Below are 15585 nucleotides of genomic sequence, written 5' to 3' on the forward strand. Positions count from 1 at the left end.
CCAGGTGGGCACTGATAGACTTGGGGCACTGAGACCAGCAGATGCTGGACCCCAGGCACAGGAGAGGGCACTTTGATGTCTATAGTTCCAAAGTCTAGGAGGCTGTGGTCGGACCTAGGCCTCAAGGGGCACAGCAGCCCAGAGAGGGGCTCCAGGTAGCAGTGACCCCATCCCGCAGTGCCCACTCACTACGGCGCTTCTTCTCCAGTCGCCGTAGACGCTTCTCCTCGCGCCGCCGCGCCTCCTCCGCCTCCTGGTGCTGCCGGCACTTGTGGAAATTCTCCACCACCACCCCCACGAACATGTTGAGCACAAAGAAACTGACGATGAGCAGGAAGGAGATGAAGTACAGCAGCATCCAGGGGTTGTGGTTGGTTACGGGCTGCAGGGGTGGAATCCAAGGTAAAGGGCACAGTCAGACACCCACAGGGCCATGAGAAAGGTCCCCGATCTCACCAAGCCTGGGTGCAAGGGCAGGGGTGGTGCCAACAGCCTGCCACCAAGGGTGCTGTGCAGCTTCAACAAGGCAGCAGGTAGGAAATACCCAGCCTGGACCTGGCAAAGTGAGGTGGTCAGCCAGGAGAAGCCTCTTTCCTGCAGCTCCAGCTGTAGCCTCGTGGACATCTATCTTTTCCCTCTCATTTGCCTATCATTTACTTGGAAAGTATGCATCCATCTACATACTCATCCATCCACTCATCCTTTCACCCAACCATTCATCTATCCATCCATCTATCCACCCATCCACTGATTCGTCTGTCCACCCACCCATCCAATCACTCAACCATCCATCTACTCATCAACTCATCTACCACTCATCCACCCATCATCAACCTTTATAGTCATTCATCCACTTACCCTTTCATTCATCTATCCAACCAATCATCCATCTACCCACCTATCCACTCATTCATCCATTTATCATTCATCCATTCATCCTCCTATCCACTCATCTATCCATCCACCCACCCATCCATCTACTCATCCTTTAATCCTTCCAACCAACCACCCAATCCTCCACTTACTCATCTATGCCCTACTCATCCAATCCCTCATCCATCCAGCCATCTACTCATCCACCTAGCTACGCCTCCATCCATCTGCGTATGCAACCAGTCACCCCTCCCTCACTCACCTACTCCCGTCCACCCACTCACCCACATATCCATCTCCCCACCTGCTTATTCATCCATTCAGAAACAAGAAAAAAAAAAAGGCATGCACATTCTCTGCTGAGGGCAAGGGACAGACCAGACAAGGAGGTGGAGTTCTCATCCCTGATTACTCTTTCTTCCTTTGCCTTTAGCTTCTAGAGCCTTAACTACATGTGCTCCAGGAGGCTAAGATTTACAGGTTACTAATGGGCCTGTGGCTACCCAAAGCCTCCATTTCTCCAGTCTTGACCTAGAATTCTTTCTGATCCTTCTCTCAACCACCTCTTCAGACTCCCATGGTCTGGCCCCAGCCAACCCTGATCAGACCTGTGTCTTGCCTGACATCTCCCAGAGGAGTCTTTGGAACTAAGGCTCAGGCCTTCTCTGGCACTCAGCCTCTCCCTGACTCTCTCCACCCAGGCCCCTCTCCACATCCACTCTCATTCAACAGACTATAGGAAGTGCTCCCACTCAGCCTGACCAGCAGGGGGCACCACTACTGCCCCATAACTCCTTGGATGGTTCCCTGTTCCCTTGGAATAAACTGCTGCCCCTGGCTAGAGAACGGTGGAGTCTTGGCTCCTCCCCCCCCTTCCTGAGACTTTCACTTTGCCTCTCTCGCCTCAGGCTGGTACCTGCTGTCCCTCTGCCAATTGGCTCAGCCCCTCTCCTCTTCTGCATTTGGTTGTCCACCCACCAGGCGCCATGTCCCTCCAGGCGGGAAGCAGCTGGGATATCCCTCCCCCCGCAGAGCAGGGGATTTGCAGAAGCAAGTGTACAAGGATTCATGCCACCCACAGAGCAATGCGAAGGGCCAAGTAGGGCCAGGACACTGAGAGTGGGCTGACAGAGGGATGACACTGGGGTTCTGAGTGTCACTAGCACAAGTTTCTGATCACCTGGCCCCAAAGACATGTCTCTCCCTGCTGGCCTGCTCCCAGCCATGCCCACCTGCTGGTCCACAGCCACAGCATCCAGTCCGTTGTACATGATGTTCACCCAGCCGTCCTTAGAGGCCAGGACAAAGAGGGACATCAGCGCCTGGAAGAAATGGGGAGGGGCGAAATAAGGGGTGTGGATGGCCCGGGCCACACCTACCTCCTCTGTTTCCCCATTGTTCTGTGTCTGGGAAACCCAGGAACAGAGGCCTTTAAATGTTCATCCTTTTGCTGTTTTGCTTTAAACCGTGTGTGTGTGTGTGTGTGTGTGTGTGTGTGTGTGTGTGTGTGTGTGTGTGTGCGCGCGCGTAAACTCAAGTCCTGGGAACTGTCACTGAGCTTTTTCACTCAAGGCTGGTGCTCTACCACTTAAGCTACAGCTCTACTTCCAGGGTTTTGCTGGCTAATGGGAGATAAAAGTCTCAGGGACTTTCTGGCCTAGGCTGGTTTGAACTGCAATCCTCAGATCTCAGCTTCTTGAGTAGCTGGGATTACAGGCATTAATTACCAGTGCCAGGCTAGTCTGAGATTTTTAGAGGGTAGTAATCGGGAGACGTGGATAGCAAGCCAGTTCTCCCGGCCCTTTTTTAAGGTGGCAGGTGGGTGCTGAAGCACTTGGCACAGCCTCACACCTAACTGGAGCCCAACAGAGGTGTGGGCCTGGCCCTGCACGTGGAATTCTAGCCTCATGCATACTTCAAGCAGACTGTGTGTCCCACCCCTTTGGCAGACTAGGAAACAGGCTTGGAAGGGAAACATGACAGGCTCGAGAATGGCAGGACAAGTCCACAGACCGGTCTCTGGTGCCAGGGCCATCCACACTGAACAACTCTCACCCACAGTAGGCAGGGCAGGCCAGACCGAGGCGGGCAGGCAGGTGGGCAGTGCTCACCTGGCCCAGGTTGTCAAAGTTGTATTTGTGATGAACCCAGCGGTAGTTGGCTGCTACACAGTCAGATCGATTGGTGATGTTACGGGTATCCACGCCCAGGCAGTGATAGAACTTGCCCTTGAAGAGCTGGGGGGGGGGAAGGAGGGAGGGGAAGAGAGCAAGGTCAGGGCTCCTGGAGCCTGGAGGTCATAATCAGAGGAGAGACCCACCCCGCAGTCACACTGCCCTAGGCTCAGGCATCTGGGCTGTGCTCTGCCTTCCTCTTGGCTAAGAGCATGGCTGCTCCACCAGGGCCACCTGAGCCCCAGGCTGGCTAGCAGCAGTGAGGTTAAGATAGGCAGGAATGTGCAGCCCTTGCTCTGTTCCCCCACACACACTAGGTACCCCTCACCTGTACCCCCAGGATGCCGAAGATGATGAAGAAGGCACAGCAGATGAGCACGATGTTGCCGATAGGCTTCAGGGAGGAGATGAGAGTCTCCACCACCAGCTTCAGCCCTGGGGCCCGGCTGATGACCCTGGGGACAGCAGACAGCAGCATCGTGAGCCATCGTCCAAGGGAGCCAGCCCCCCCTCGGCCCGGAGCCCCTGTCCCAACTAAACCCTTGCGACCTCCAGAACAACTCAGCCACCCCCGCCCCCAGCTCTCTTGCCTCCAGGGTGCTCACCGCAGTGGGCGGAGCGTGCGCAAGAGACGCAGGACGCGGAGGACCCCCAGGATCTTGGCTCCCCCCGCCGAAGCCACAGACACCACAATGTCGATGATGGACACGAAGACAAGAAAGCCGTCCAGCACATTCCAGCTGCTGCGCAGGTAGGCCTGCTCCCCAAAGTACAGGCCCAGCGAGACCACCTGGGGGTGGGGCTGGGGTCAGGGCCCTGGGGGCAGCTGGGGAGGGGGGAGGGGAAGGAGCAGGGCAAGGTCAAGCCCACCTGCAGCCACTGGGGCAGGACGGGCAGGTGGAGGTGGTGGGCGTGGGACAGTTCAAGGCTGTCCCAGTGAGGGCAATGAGCAGGGAAGGGGCAAAGTCAGGACCCAGGACACTGCCCCTTTAGCATCTCCCAACACTTCGACAAACCCAATCCAAAGGCCACAGTGCTAGGAAGTCTCAGAGGAGCTCTTTTCTCGCACCCTGTACCCCACTTCCACAGATACCTCTATTCCTCTAGCTATGTTGCTCCCTGTACTCGCCTTTCTGGTGGGGTCTGATTCTCAGAAGGGTGGATGGGAGGTACCACCGACCCCTTCCAGGCCCCAGGGGCTGGGTCAGGAGCTCAGCCAGGGCGGGTCTCCCAGCCTGTGGAATGGTGCTGATGGCCAATGACAAGCTAAGGAAGGGGCAGGACCTAGGCCAGTCTCACCCCTGCCCTCCTACCCCGCCCCGCCCTGCCCCCCCCAATCTAGGGATGGGAGCAATCCAGGTGAAGCCAAAGCAACCTTCAGTGTCATCTCGCCCACGAAGATGGCTGTGAAGATGTAGTTGGAGACCGTGAGGAAGATGCGTTCCTAAAAGAGCCAGGAGATGCCATGGGCCCCAAGGAGTGCCACAACTGCCCAGCCACGTGGCCACTCTCCAAGGGGCAGCCAGGAGAAGCTGCCACTCCTCAGATCTAGGCAGACTTCCCTCCTCCCTCCCCCCAGCAAGCTCCCTGCCAGCACCTCCCTCCGTGGTTGGGCCCAGTGTCTGGCTTTGCTGAGGGTTCCCTGGGCCGGGCACTCTGGGCCAGGGTAGGCCCTGGTGCTGTGCCCCTCAGGTTGGCCCCCTGCCCTGCTTGAGGGCAGCAACTTACAGTGCTGCCAGCTTCAATCTGGGGCCGCTCCAGTGCGATGGTGATGCAGTTGAGGAAGATGAAGGCCAGGACGACATAATCGAAGAGCTTGTGGGCGATGATGGTCTGACACAGAACCCGGAACCTGGGCAGGAGGCACCAAGAGTGTCAGTTTGCCTCCCACCTGGACAGCCAGGGAAAGACAGAGGGACAAGCCCACTCAGGACTCTTCCTCTGCCCTCTGACCCACAGCAGGTGCCAACTCCACACCCGGACCATCCCACCATCTCACGTCCCCTCGGCTTTCCCTCCGCTGCTCCCTTCACCTGTGCTAGTCGGTCCACTTCATAACTCCAAACTCACTCTGCCTAACTGAGTGTTATCTAGCTACCTCCAAAGCCTAACACAGGCCTCCTCCTTCAGGAAGCCTTCTGATGCCACTCTGGATGTGAGAACCCCCAATTGCTTCAGGATCTGTCCAACCAGGTGCTCGGTATTGGGCTAACCTAGACTATAGGAAGTGCCCAGGAAAGCCCTGAATGGATGTCTGGACCCGCCTCTTCCCGGGCAGATACCACCGGCAGTATGGTAGTGTATCTATCATTCAATGGCTTTGCCCTGCTTGGCAGAGAGAGCTCGCCCTCCCGGACAAGTCACCAACCTCCACTGCAGCCCTCACCCCAAGCCAGCCCCTGCACACCTGTTCTCTGGAGAGAAAAGGTAGACAGACCAGTTCTCCCGGACCTCGCACCAGTCAGGCTTGTAGACATCAATCATCTTGCGGACACGGAAGCACAGAGTCTGGCAAGGGGAAGGCCAGGCATAGGAGGGTCAGTGCTGGGCTCTGGGGCCCCACCTGGCCGTCCAGAAGACTAGGGTCGCTGAGTGACCTCTGAGCTCTCCCCCTTCCATGGCAGGTGTGGGGAGGGGCAAGAAGGAGCTTCTTCCCCCAGAGCAAGCCCAGCTCTGACTCTATGCACCCTGCAGAAGCCCCTTAGCGCCTCCAACAGACATGCCCCGCCCCTAACCCCACCTACTGCAGCTCCTGCCCATTCATAGTCCAGCTGGTGGCCTGTGTCCTGGTCCTTCTGGCCCCGCCCCTCCAGCCTCACTCAACAGAAGCCCATCATTCCACCCACCTCTACACCAGGCCCTCCATGGCACGCCCATCGCCTTGCCCCGCCCACCAAGCCGGGCCTACTCACATAGTCCATCTCCTCCTCGTCCTCCACTCGGTCCCGGCGGTCATCCATCTTGGTGAAGACATCCTTGGCGATGCTGGGCATCCTACCATTGCAGTCCTCATGCCCAGGTACCAGGCCTGTCGCCCTCCAGGCAGCCCGAGGGTGGGTGCCCACTACAGGCACCAGCTCGGCTAGGTCCACCGAGTCCCTGGTGTCGAGGGACAGAGTGCGGCGATGGTGGTGATGTCGGTGCGCCAAGTGGGGTCCATGGTACAGGTGGTGGGTGTGGGGTGCGTGGAGGGGCACGGGGCGGGGCGGCCCCTCATCCCGGGCGCCCTCGCAGGCCCGGGCCCCGCTGCCCAGCAGCGACTCATGCTCAGCTGAAGGTGGCTTGTGCTTGAGGCTGTTCCAACTGGAGCGGCGGCTGGCCCACGCCCCGCTGCGGCCCCATGGCCCGTAGTAGGAGCTCCGGGAGCTGGACTACAGGGGAGGCCAGGCCCCGGGTCAGTGCCAACATATGCCCTGGACAGGAGCCTAGCCAATGGGTGAGGGAGGAGCTGGACTCACTCCACCCCCTCCTGCCACTCACTTTTCATGGGGAACCCACAGGAAGTTAGGACCATCTTCCTGTTTTGCAGAGAGGGAAACTGAGCCTCAGAGATGGAGAGCAGTTGGTTTGTGGTCATATAGCAAAGGACAGATTCAAGCTCTAGTCTACATGGCCCCCCAAGAATTTACCCCACCTATTGCTGTCAAGATGACACCCCTGTTCTCTCTACCAGAGCCTACGGTAGACACCATTCATTAATTGCTGCCAGGCCATTCTCTGGCACTGGGCGCCCAGGAGTGACAAATCAGGAATGCTTGATTTGGGTGGGATAGCGGGGTGCCCTAGCTTGGGTTGGAAACAGGGTCCCCCCACTCCAGATCAAGGAGCACCATCGCCGCCCACCAGAGGACTCACCAGGGAGCGCTGATCGTAACTCATCCGGCCCAGAGACATCACGCTGCTCTTGCGGGAGTCCAGGGCCACCAGGACTGGGTCCGGCTGCAGAGAGAGGCGGGGCACGGCGCCCACAGCCCCGGCAGTACCCAGGTGCCCACCCAGTGGGAGGCTAGGGTCCAGGTGCCCATTAGGAGTCATGGGGATTGGACAGAGCTTGGGATCTGGAGGAGTAAGATGACAGAGAGGACAATAGACAGAAGAGAACGAGAAACAGCAATAGATGTGACCCTAGCAGAAATGGAGAGCTCTTCTGAGAAGACATCGCCACCAGAAAGTCTTCTGGGCTGCACCCCACCCCATGAGCCTTTGGGACTCTTTACTCTGCCTGAGTCCTTGGCCTTCCACACTTGGATGAGTTTCACTCAGAGGGAGGCGGGCAAGGGCTGCGTGCCTGGCTTGTGGAAGCACTAGGCAGGGGTTGGGAGAGATTTGTTCCAAGTGCTCTAGTGGAACCCCGGCCTCGCCTAAGGCCCCAAGATTCTAACCACGGGAATCTATGGTCTGTAGCTGCCCCTCTGGCTGGCTTCTAGAAAGTTCATGAATGGCGTCCTCCCTTTGAGACTCAGCACCTCCTTTAGTTGTGAATGGAAAAACTGAAACAGGGCATGAGCCGCCCATGAGCAACCCCCACGCCCGGGCTCCGCTGAGGAGGAGGCCGGAGCCCTGTGCCCGCCTGCATATCGAGGGACGGCCTCTGGCTCTGGGGGACAAGCAGAAACCTGTTTACCTCTGCTGCCTTCCAGGGCCTCCTGGAGCTTGTCAAACTCCTCCATGTTGGAAGAACTCTGGTCCTCATCCGAGTAGGAGCGATTGGCGTCACCCTAGGAGAGCAGCGCAGAGGTCAACGTAGCCCTTCCCCCCCCCCGCCCCAGATCCTGAAGTTTGCCATGGCTATTTCAACTTCCCTTTTATAGGTGAGGAAACTGAGGCTTAGAAAAAGGACAAAAGCAGCTAATGACGACCTAGGCTGCAAACATCTATTTGCCTGATTAAAACTGTCCCCAAAGCCTCCGAGAAAGAAGGAAGCTGGGTCTAGAAACCCAGATATGGGGGCCTTGGAATCTCAGGTGGAGAGGCCTGGCCCTTCAGCCCACGGCATCTGTTTTGCATGCCTTCTGTGCCAGAGAGCTCGCCACCTCAGTTAGATGTTTGAGTCACAGCCCTCCCCCATCCCCAGGCTGCCTCTCCCCTGCCCAGGGGCTCGCCCCATGGAGGTACCCTCCCCCACACCGGGGCTGCGGTCACCTCAGCCTGGAAGCCCTCCACCAGGATGGCCACCAGCAGGTTGAAAAGCACATAGTTGCCAAAGGTCATGAGGGCGACAAAGTAGAGAGAGGCCCAGGGGGAGGTGGAGGCCATGCCGTTGTAGAGGACCACGTTCCAGTCCTCCTGGGTGAGGATCTGTTGGGGGGACATGAGTCAGTGCTGGGTCCCCCCCCGGCCCAGACCCAGCCTGAGTCACTTCAGCCCTCCCAAGCCTGCTGTCCAGGATGGTTTAACCAGAAACACAAGGGTGCAAGGCTCCAGCCTCTCACCTGGAACACCGTGACAATGGCCCACAGCAGGGAGTCGAAGTTCTTCCTGTCTGGGACTGTGTCTCCCGTGTCTGTGCGCAGGCTGAATTTGCAACCAAAGATGTGCATCCCGAGGATGCTGTGGGAGGCAGGGAAGGAGAGTTCACAAGGTGCAGGGTGCAAGTTCTCTGAGCTCAGAGGAGGGTCAAGGGGCACATGCGCACCAAGCTCAAACCGGTGCAGTGCAACTGCGCATTGAGCTGCCTGCCCGTTCTCAGGACGACTCAGTGGGGTGAGGGGGGGGAGGCAACGTTAGTCCCATCTTCCCATTTTGTAGACAGGAATACTGAGGCTGGGGTGGGGAGGACCTTCCCCAGAGCCATCAGGATAGAATGCTGGCACCAGGACCCACACACAGACCCAGGTGAGTTTGTCCCTGGGATCTTCTGCCAGCCACCATCCCCACAGGTGTAGCTCACCTGAAGATAAAGATGAAGAGCATGAGCAGCATGCAGAAGGTGGCCACGTTGTCCATGGTCTTCATGAGCACCACGAGCTGGCGTCGCAGCGCGGGCATGAAACGCACCAGCTTCAGCACCCGCAGCAGCCGGAACGTACGCAGCACCGACAGCCCGCCGTCTGCCTGCCCCACGATCTCCCAGATGCTGTGTGTGGGGCGTGGATATACAAGAATCAGGGAGGCAGGAGGAGGTCAGTGGGAGACCAGAAGGAGAGGGAGGCAGAATCAGAAAGATGGAAGTATGAACAGACAAGAGCTTCAGCTCATTCATTCATTCATCCAACAAATGATGCACCAGATGCTGCTGACTGCACCCCTAAACCAGCGCCTGGAGTCCATGGACAGATACACACACACACACACACACACACACACACACACACCAGTGGAGTCCATGGACAGATATACACACACACACACACACACACACACACACACCAGTGGAGTCCATGGACAGATACACACACACACACACACACACACCAGTGGCTAAAATCTAGGAAGCTCAGTGAATGTCACTGTCCTCTTTTTGAGATTTTATGCTTCTTTTGATTATGAATAAGCCTCAGAATTAGCATACCTATGGCTCTGTGGGCAATTGAAATAGTTGATACCTTCCTGTCACATGACAGTTGATGCAGCTATTTCTAAGTATTTTTTATGCACAGATCTTCTTTGGAATGATGGTCTAAACCCATTGCTGACATCTTGCTATTTAACACATCCATCCAGAAGCTAAATCACCAGTTTATACACACACACACACACACACACACCTATCTATATCTATAGCTATATCTATGCCTATATATATTTGGGCTGGGTGCTGGTAGCTCACACCTGTAATCCTAGCTACCTAGGAGGCTGAGATCTGAGGATCGAAGTTTGAAGCCAGCCTCATTAGAAAAGTGCCTGAGACTCTTCAATTAATCAGCAAAAAAAAAGCCAGAAGTGGAGCTGTGTCTCAAGTGGTAGAGCACCAGCTTTGAGCACAGGAAGCCAAACAAGAGTGTGAGGCGAAAGACCCTGAGTTGAAGCCCCAGTAATGGCACAAAATCAATGAAGATGTGTGCAGAGTGTGTTTCGCTTCCTTGGCCACTTTTCTGTACTGTCTGGGGTCACTGCTTGACCCCATTCCTCAGCTGCAGAGCGGGTGAGGAGGTACCTGATGATGACGATGATACTGTCAAAGATGTTGTACGGGTTTCGCAGGTAGTCAAAGAGCCCGAAGGCAGCTAGCTTCAGGATCATCTCCAGGGCGAACATGCTGGTGAAGACCACATTGCAGATCTCCAGGACGTTGGTCAGCTCCTCTGGCTGTGGGAACATTGGAGAAGGGGAAGCGTAACCCTGCGGGTCTGGGTCCTGGCTGTTATCTCCTGTCATCCTGTCACCTCCTCTCAGCTCTGACCCCTCAGGGTCCTTCCTACAAGGTCCACTGGGGGTGGGGACACTCTTGGGGCCACGCTTCCCTAAACTCATGCTGAGGGTACTGCCTCAGCCATCACTGTGTAAACTCTCGGGCCATCTCACACCGCGCCCATGAGGAAAGGGCACAGGCAGGGCGCCTGCTGCCTGCCAGGCACGGCCCACACACAGAACACTGCCACGATGGCTCCCAGAGGACGCTGGGACCCCAGGAGGTCGCGGGAAGGCCCGAAGCTGCCAGTGTCGTATCCGCCCCCCACTCCATAGGCAGCTGCAGACTTCCTCTGCCCTGGGGCTGTTTGCCTCCTGGTTTCTAGCAGCAGATGGTGACTTGCAAAGGGCGAGTCCCCTCCACTGCTGCGCCTTCCTTTCCTCATCCATAGCAGGGGGTCACACCAAGCCCCTCACTAAGGGTATTGAGGCTCCAGCCCCTTCTCTTCCCTCCGTGGCCTCTCTGCTATCCCAGGAAGGGTCTGCCTGGTGCTCATGGTGGTGCAGCTTGACTGAATCCTGGAGAAGAAAGGGCATGTGTCCCTCCCTGACCACGAGTCCCTCGCTGACCCTGACGCCTGACACGGGACTGAGCCTGGCCACTGCAAGTCCACTGCTGGCCTTCCCTGAATAGGCTAGCAAACAGGCTGGGCAACACGGACTGACCTGCTCAGGCCACCCTGCAGGAAGGTAGCAGGGCTGGGTACTCATCCAAGTCAGACTCCAAGCTGCTGTGCCATTACAGACTGAAGCCACACCTGAGCTCTCCCAGTCATTCACTCACTCATTAACTCATTCATTCATTCACTCACTCATTCATTAACTCATCCACTCACTCACTCACTTATTCATCCATTCATTCACTCACTCATTCATTAACTCATCCACTCACCCACTCACTCACTCATTCACTTACTTGCTGACTCAGCCATTCACTCATTCACTCACTCGTTCACTCTCACCCACCCACTCACTCACTCTCTCGCTCTACTCAGCCACTCATTCACCCACCCACCCACCCACTCGTTCACTCATTCATTCATCTATTCACCATTCACATCTTCCCTTGGAAGACCTATGGGGTCTTCCTGCAATGCTCTGGGCTTTGCTACTGAAATAGAGCAGCTCACAGCTGGCGGCAAAGCCCCACAAGCCACACTAACAAAGCAGGCCAGCACCCAGGGCAACAGGGCCACAGAGGGCAGGTGAAGGAGTTGTCAGGAAGCCCAGAGAACTCCTGAAGGAAGCGCCATCTTAGCAGAGATCTAAGAAGACAGTTGGTGACAGGGGAGCAGCAAGGGTGCTCGGAGCCCAGCATAGCGCAGGCTGCAAGGTGAGAGGCCAGGACCACAGTGGGCCCGCTCCCCTGGGCCAGGCTCAGCCCTTCTACAGGGAGCAGCAGGAAGCTAGGGCTGACTTGGGTTCCATGTGGCTTTAAAGAGGAAGAAAACTACCCAGCCCCCAGATTTCCACCTGGTGCGTAGGAAATCTCATAGCTGCCAGCTCCTCGCAAGCCCAGATGAAAAGGGAAAAGCCATCTCCATCTGTAATTACATTTGACACAAAATGGTCCCAAAAGGGGAGTGGGGGGCCCCAGAGGGGCCTCACAGGGAGGGCTCAGACCCTGCTCGGTGTTCCCAGCCCACACAAACCACGTCCATGGGCGCTGACAGCTCAGGAGGGCCTGGCCCGGCCCTGGGCCACGCACAGCCGGTGCACACACTCCTGCTATCTGCCGTCAGTGCAGCGAGGGAGCCGCTGCTTCCCCGAAAGGTCACCGCTGGCTCCCCGCCCCCGCAGCAGCTGCCGCTCCAGGCACTGCACACCTGTTACTCTTCTCCTAATGGACCGTCCATCACTCCCCAAGGTATTTCTCTGGGAGGGAGGCAGGCTGGAAAGCAGCAGACAGATGCACATAGACATGGCCAGTGAGAGGCTGAGGAGGGAGGGTATGAAAGGGCCTGGACAGATGCACAGAGAGATGGGCAGAGACAGACAGACATGAGCATGAGATTCAGGCAGCAAAGACAGAGCACAGAGACTCAGAGACACACAGAGAAAAACACCAATGGACATTAAAACAAGAGGAGGAAGAAGAAGAGAAAGAAGAGGAAAAGAACTGAGATGACATAGCACTAGGACTATAGTAGCCAGAGACCTGGCCAGAAGGGGACGGACACACAGAAAGCACAGGCCTCAAGGTCACTGGGAATGAACGGCCGTCCTGTCCTCCTGTCTGCCCTGCCCTGTGCACATATTCTTCCAGCCTCGGGGTCCATGGGGATGTCCAAGCTGTCTGTCTCACTGATGAACTCATTCCTTGGGGAATTCATCTCTGGTGCCACAGCCCCCAGGAAGCCTCCCTTGACTGCAGCCCACTTCCATGCCTCTGTTCCTTGAACCCCTCCAGGGTTCAAATTTTAGCCACTGCTGGGCCACTGGTGGCTCACGCCTATAATCCTAGGTACTAAGGAGGTTGAGATCTGAGAATCCTAGTTCAAAGCCAGCCCTGACAGGAACGTCTGTAAGACTCTTATCTCCAATACACCACCAAAAAACCGGAAGTGCCACTGTGGCTCAAAGTGGTAGAGTGCTTGCCTTGAGCAAAAAGAGCTCAGGGACAGCGCCCAGGCCCTGAGTTCAAACCCAATGGCCAGGAAAAAAAAAAAAAAAGTCAGCCACTAAGGCAGCCCACCTTCCTGCGCCCAGTCACCCTGCACCTGGGCTGGCAGTGACGGGACAGGGGCTCCAGAAAGGAGAATGAAGTGGGCGGAACCCCTGCCTGTTTTGTGGTCTTGACGTGGGCCCTGAGCTGGCCGGGGTGAGCTCTATCCCAGGGAGAGGCCCTGCACCCTGGCCGGCTGCCCGTTCAGCCCAGCCTCCACTTTTCATCCTCAACCTTGACCATCCTCCAGGTCCAGGCCAAGGTAAGTTCAGGAGGAGACATGGGACCACCAGGGGTACACCAGAAGAGAGAAAGCATTTTCCAAATAGCGTCAGGATATGTCAGCCAGGCTGTCACCCAGGGGTGGCCCAGGGTGCAGCTTAGGAGGAAAAGAGTGAACACCCCTCCCTCCCCCCAGCCTACCAAGTCCCGTCCTGATCAGCAGGGCCTGCCAGTCATCCATTCCCACTGCAGACAGGAGCAGGGGGGATGCTGTGTGGTTCACCTGCCCCCCCAACCCCCGGCCCTCCTCTCCCTCCTCTCCCTATGCCCCCTTGGCGGCCCTGGGCTACCTCTCTCTGTGGGTGCCACCTCAGCGGGGGATGCTCAAAATAAACTTGGGGGTGGATCGGTTCCTGCTGAGCCATGTCTGGGAAGCAAAAATACCAGCAGGGCCCTGCACAGAGCTTCACCAAACAATGGCTGCCACTCGGAGCTGCTTTAAAAAGAACATTTCAAAAATGCTTCCTCCTCCTCACTTTTTCTTTAACTAATTAATTTTTGCAGCTCCAGACAGCGGATGGTAAACTCACCCCAGGCTGGTGGCAGAAGGCTCCAACAAAAGTCTCGCCGGTCATGACTGAGTCATGAGAACCTCCCGAAGGCACTTGGCCTTCCCAGCCCCTCTGGGGGGAGGGGATCACCCACAGACCTTGAGTCAGGGGCGTGGCCTCCCTGTTGCCCTATAAGTGGGAGGCTGGGAGGGGAGGGGATGGCACCTGCTAGAGGGGCCCTTGTGAGAACCCAGGGACCCAGGCTCAGTCAGGGCCTGGCGCTCAGTAGCTGCTCAGTCAATAGTTTCCCATCCCTAAGAAGGAGAGGGCAGAAGTCAGCATGGACCATCCATGGGGCATAATGGGGGCCACCGAAAGAGACGACTCCAGTACCATGTGTTGACTGCTACCCAGAGGGAAGAGGTCCCACCCGATTCTGGGTTCAAATGAATGCTGGCAGCTCACACCTGCAATCCTACACAGGATCATGGTTCAAAGCCTGCCCAGGCAGTAAAGTCTGTGAGACTCTTCTCTCCAATTAACCACCAAAAAGGCAGAAATGGAACTGTGGCTCAAGTGGTAGAGTGCCAGCCTGGAGTAAAAAAGTTCAGGGACAGTGCCCCAGCCCTGTGCTCAAGCCCCAATTCAGGAAGGAAGGAAGGAAGGCAGGTGGGGAGGGTGGGAGGGAGGGTGGACAGACAGACAGACAGCTCCTGCAGAATGTGGCCAGATGTGAGGGAGGGAGAGAAGGAGGGAGGGGGGAGGGTAGACAGACAGACAGACAGCTCCTACAGAATGTGGCCAGCTGTGAAAGGGCCAGCCTTGGAGCCTGGCAAGGACCACGGCCAGCCCTAAGGCTGAGCTTCCCTCACTGTGGGCTGCCCCGGAGGGGGTTCAGGGAAGCAGGACCCTGCATTGTGCTAACACAATGGTCTGTGAAGAAACGGCCCAACTTATAGCATCTGCCAATTTCCATGGTGTAAATACTTCCTCCATAGTTTAACAACTGCTTGTAAAATCCTCACACGAGAAAGCTGGCTCTCTCCAGCTGGCTCCAACAAGCCACGGGCAGTACCCAGCTCTGGTACAGCGGGGTTCAGACATGGCAACACGGCGATGGTGGGTGTGCCGTGGCTGGCTGGCGCCTGTGGGAGAGGGGGTCTGGGCAGCCTGTCTTACAAGCTTCACCCTGCACAGAGCCGTCCCCCCTGCCCCCCAGAGGACCTTTTTAATTAAGTCAGAATGGCTGATGGACCAGCAGCACCCCAGGGGCCGAATTCCAGGAAATTGAATAGAACCCGTGCCTGGAAAGCCGATGAACGAGGAGTGAGCATGCGGCCCTCACTGGGCACAGAGCAGGGTCTCACGGACAGAAGCCAAGCTAAGCCAAGGGATTCTAGAAACGCAAACCGTGTCAGATGTCTGTCTTAACACGAAGATGGATTCAAACCAGCCCCTGACTGTCTGTGAGGGGCTCAAGTCAGACGCCTCATCAGACTGTCACCCCAGAAGTGGCCTATAGACTGGGGACATCTGTGCCACATAGGGTGCAAAGGACTGGCCCCCCTCATTCTTATTCCCCAACTCACCCTGCAGAACTGCTCCCCCTTAGCTGAAGCATGGCCCTGGACTGGGCACTGAGGGACACAGGGGACTAAATTCAGCCAGGGGCAAGTAGACAGACACACAGACACGTGGGCCCAGCTGGGCCTAGGCCTGGATGGCCGCCCCTCCACCCTCTGGTAGCCCG

At 56.9% G+C, this 15585-nt stretch overlaps 1 protein-coding gene across 1 annotated transcript in view; it reads right to left on the reverse strand.

Moving 5' to 3' along the window:
• Positions 1–15585, reverse strand: part of Cacna1i (calcium channel, voltage-dependent, T type, alpha 1I subunit) — an 86071-nt gene that overhangs the window by 14699 nt on the left and 55787 nt on the right. Inside the window, exons 10-24 of the mRNA XM_013024817.1 lie at positions 10144–10295; positions 8938–9123; positions 8480–8597; positions 8190–8345; positions 7672–7765; positions 6903–7105; positions 5960–6418; positions 5455–5555; positions 4776–4899; positions 4423–4491; positions 3653–3837; positions 3376–3502; positions 2985–3110; positions 2106–2195; positions 190–382 (exon numbers count right to left, since the gene is read on the reverse strand). Coding sequence (XP_012880271.1) covers positions 190–382; positions 2106–2195; positions 2985–3110; positions 3376–3502; positions 3653–3837; positions 4423–4491; positions 4776–4899; positions 5455–5555; positions 5960–6418; positions 6903–7105; positions 7672–7765; positions 8190–8345; positions 8480–8597; positions 8938–9123; positions 10144–10295 — 2383 coding nt within the window. The remainder of the gene's footprint in view (positions 1–189; positions 383–2105; positions 2196–2984; positions 3111–3375; positions 3503–3652; positions 3838–4422; positions 4492–4775; positions 4900–5454; positions 5556–5959; positions 6419–6902; positions 7106–7671; positions 7766–8189; positions 8346–8479; positions 8598–8937; positions 9124–10143; positions 10296–15585) is intronic.

Source organism: Dipodomys ordii, unplaced genomic scaffold (genome assembly GCF_000151885.1).
Source record: "Dipodomys ordii isolate 6190 unplaced genomic scaffold, Dord_2.0 Scaffold79, whole genome shotgun sequence".
Lineage (NCBI taxonomy): Eukaryota > Metazoa > Chordata > Mammalia > Rodentia > Heteromyidae > Dipodomys > Dipodomys ordii.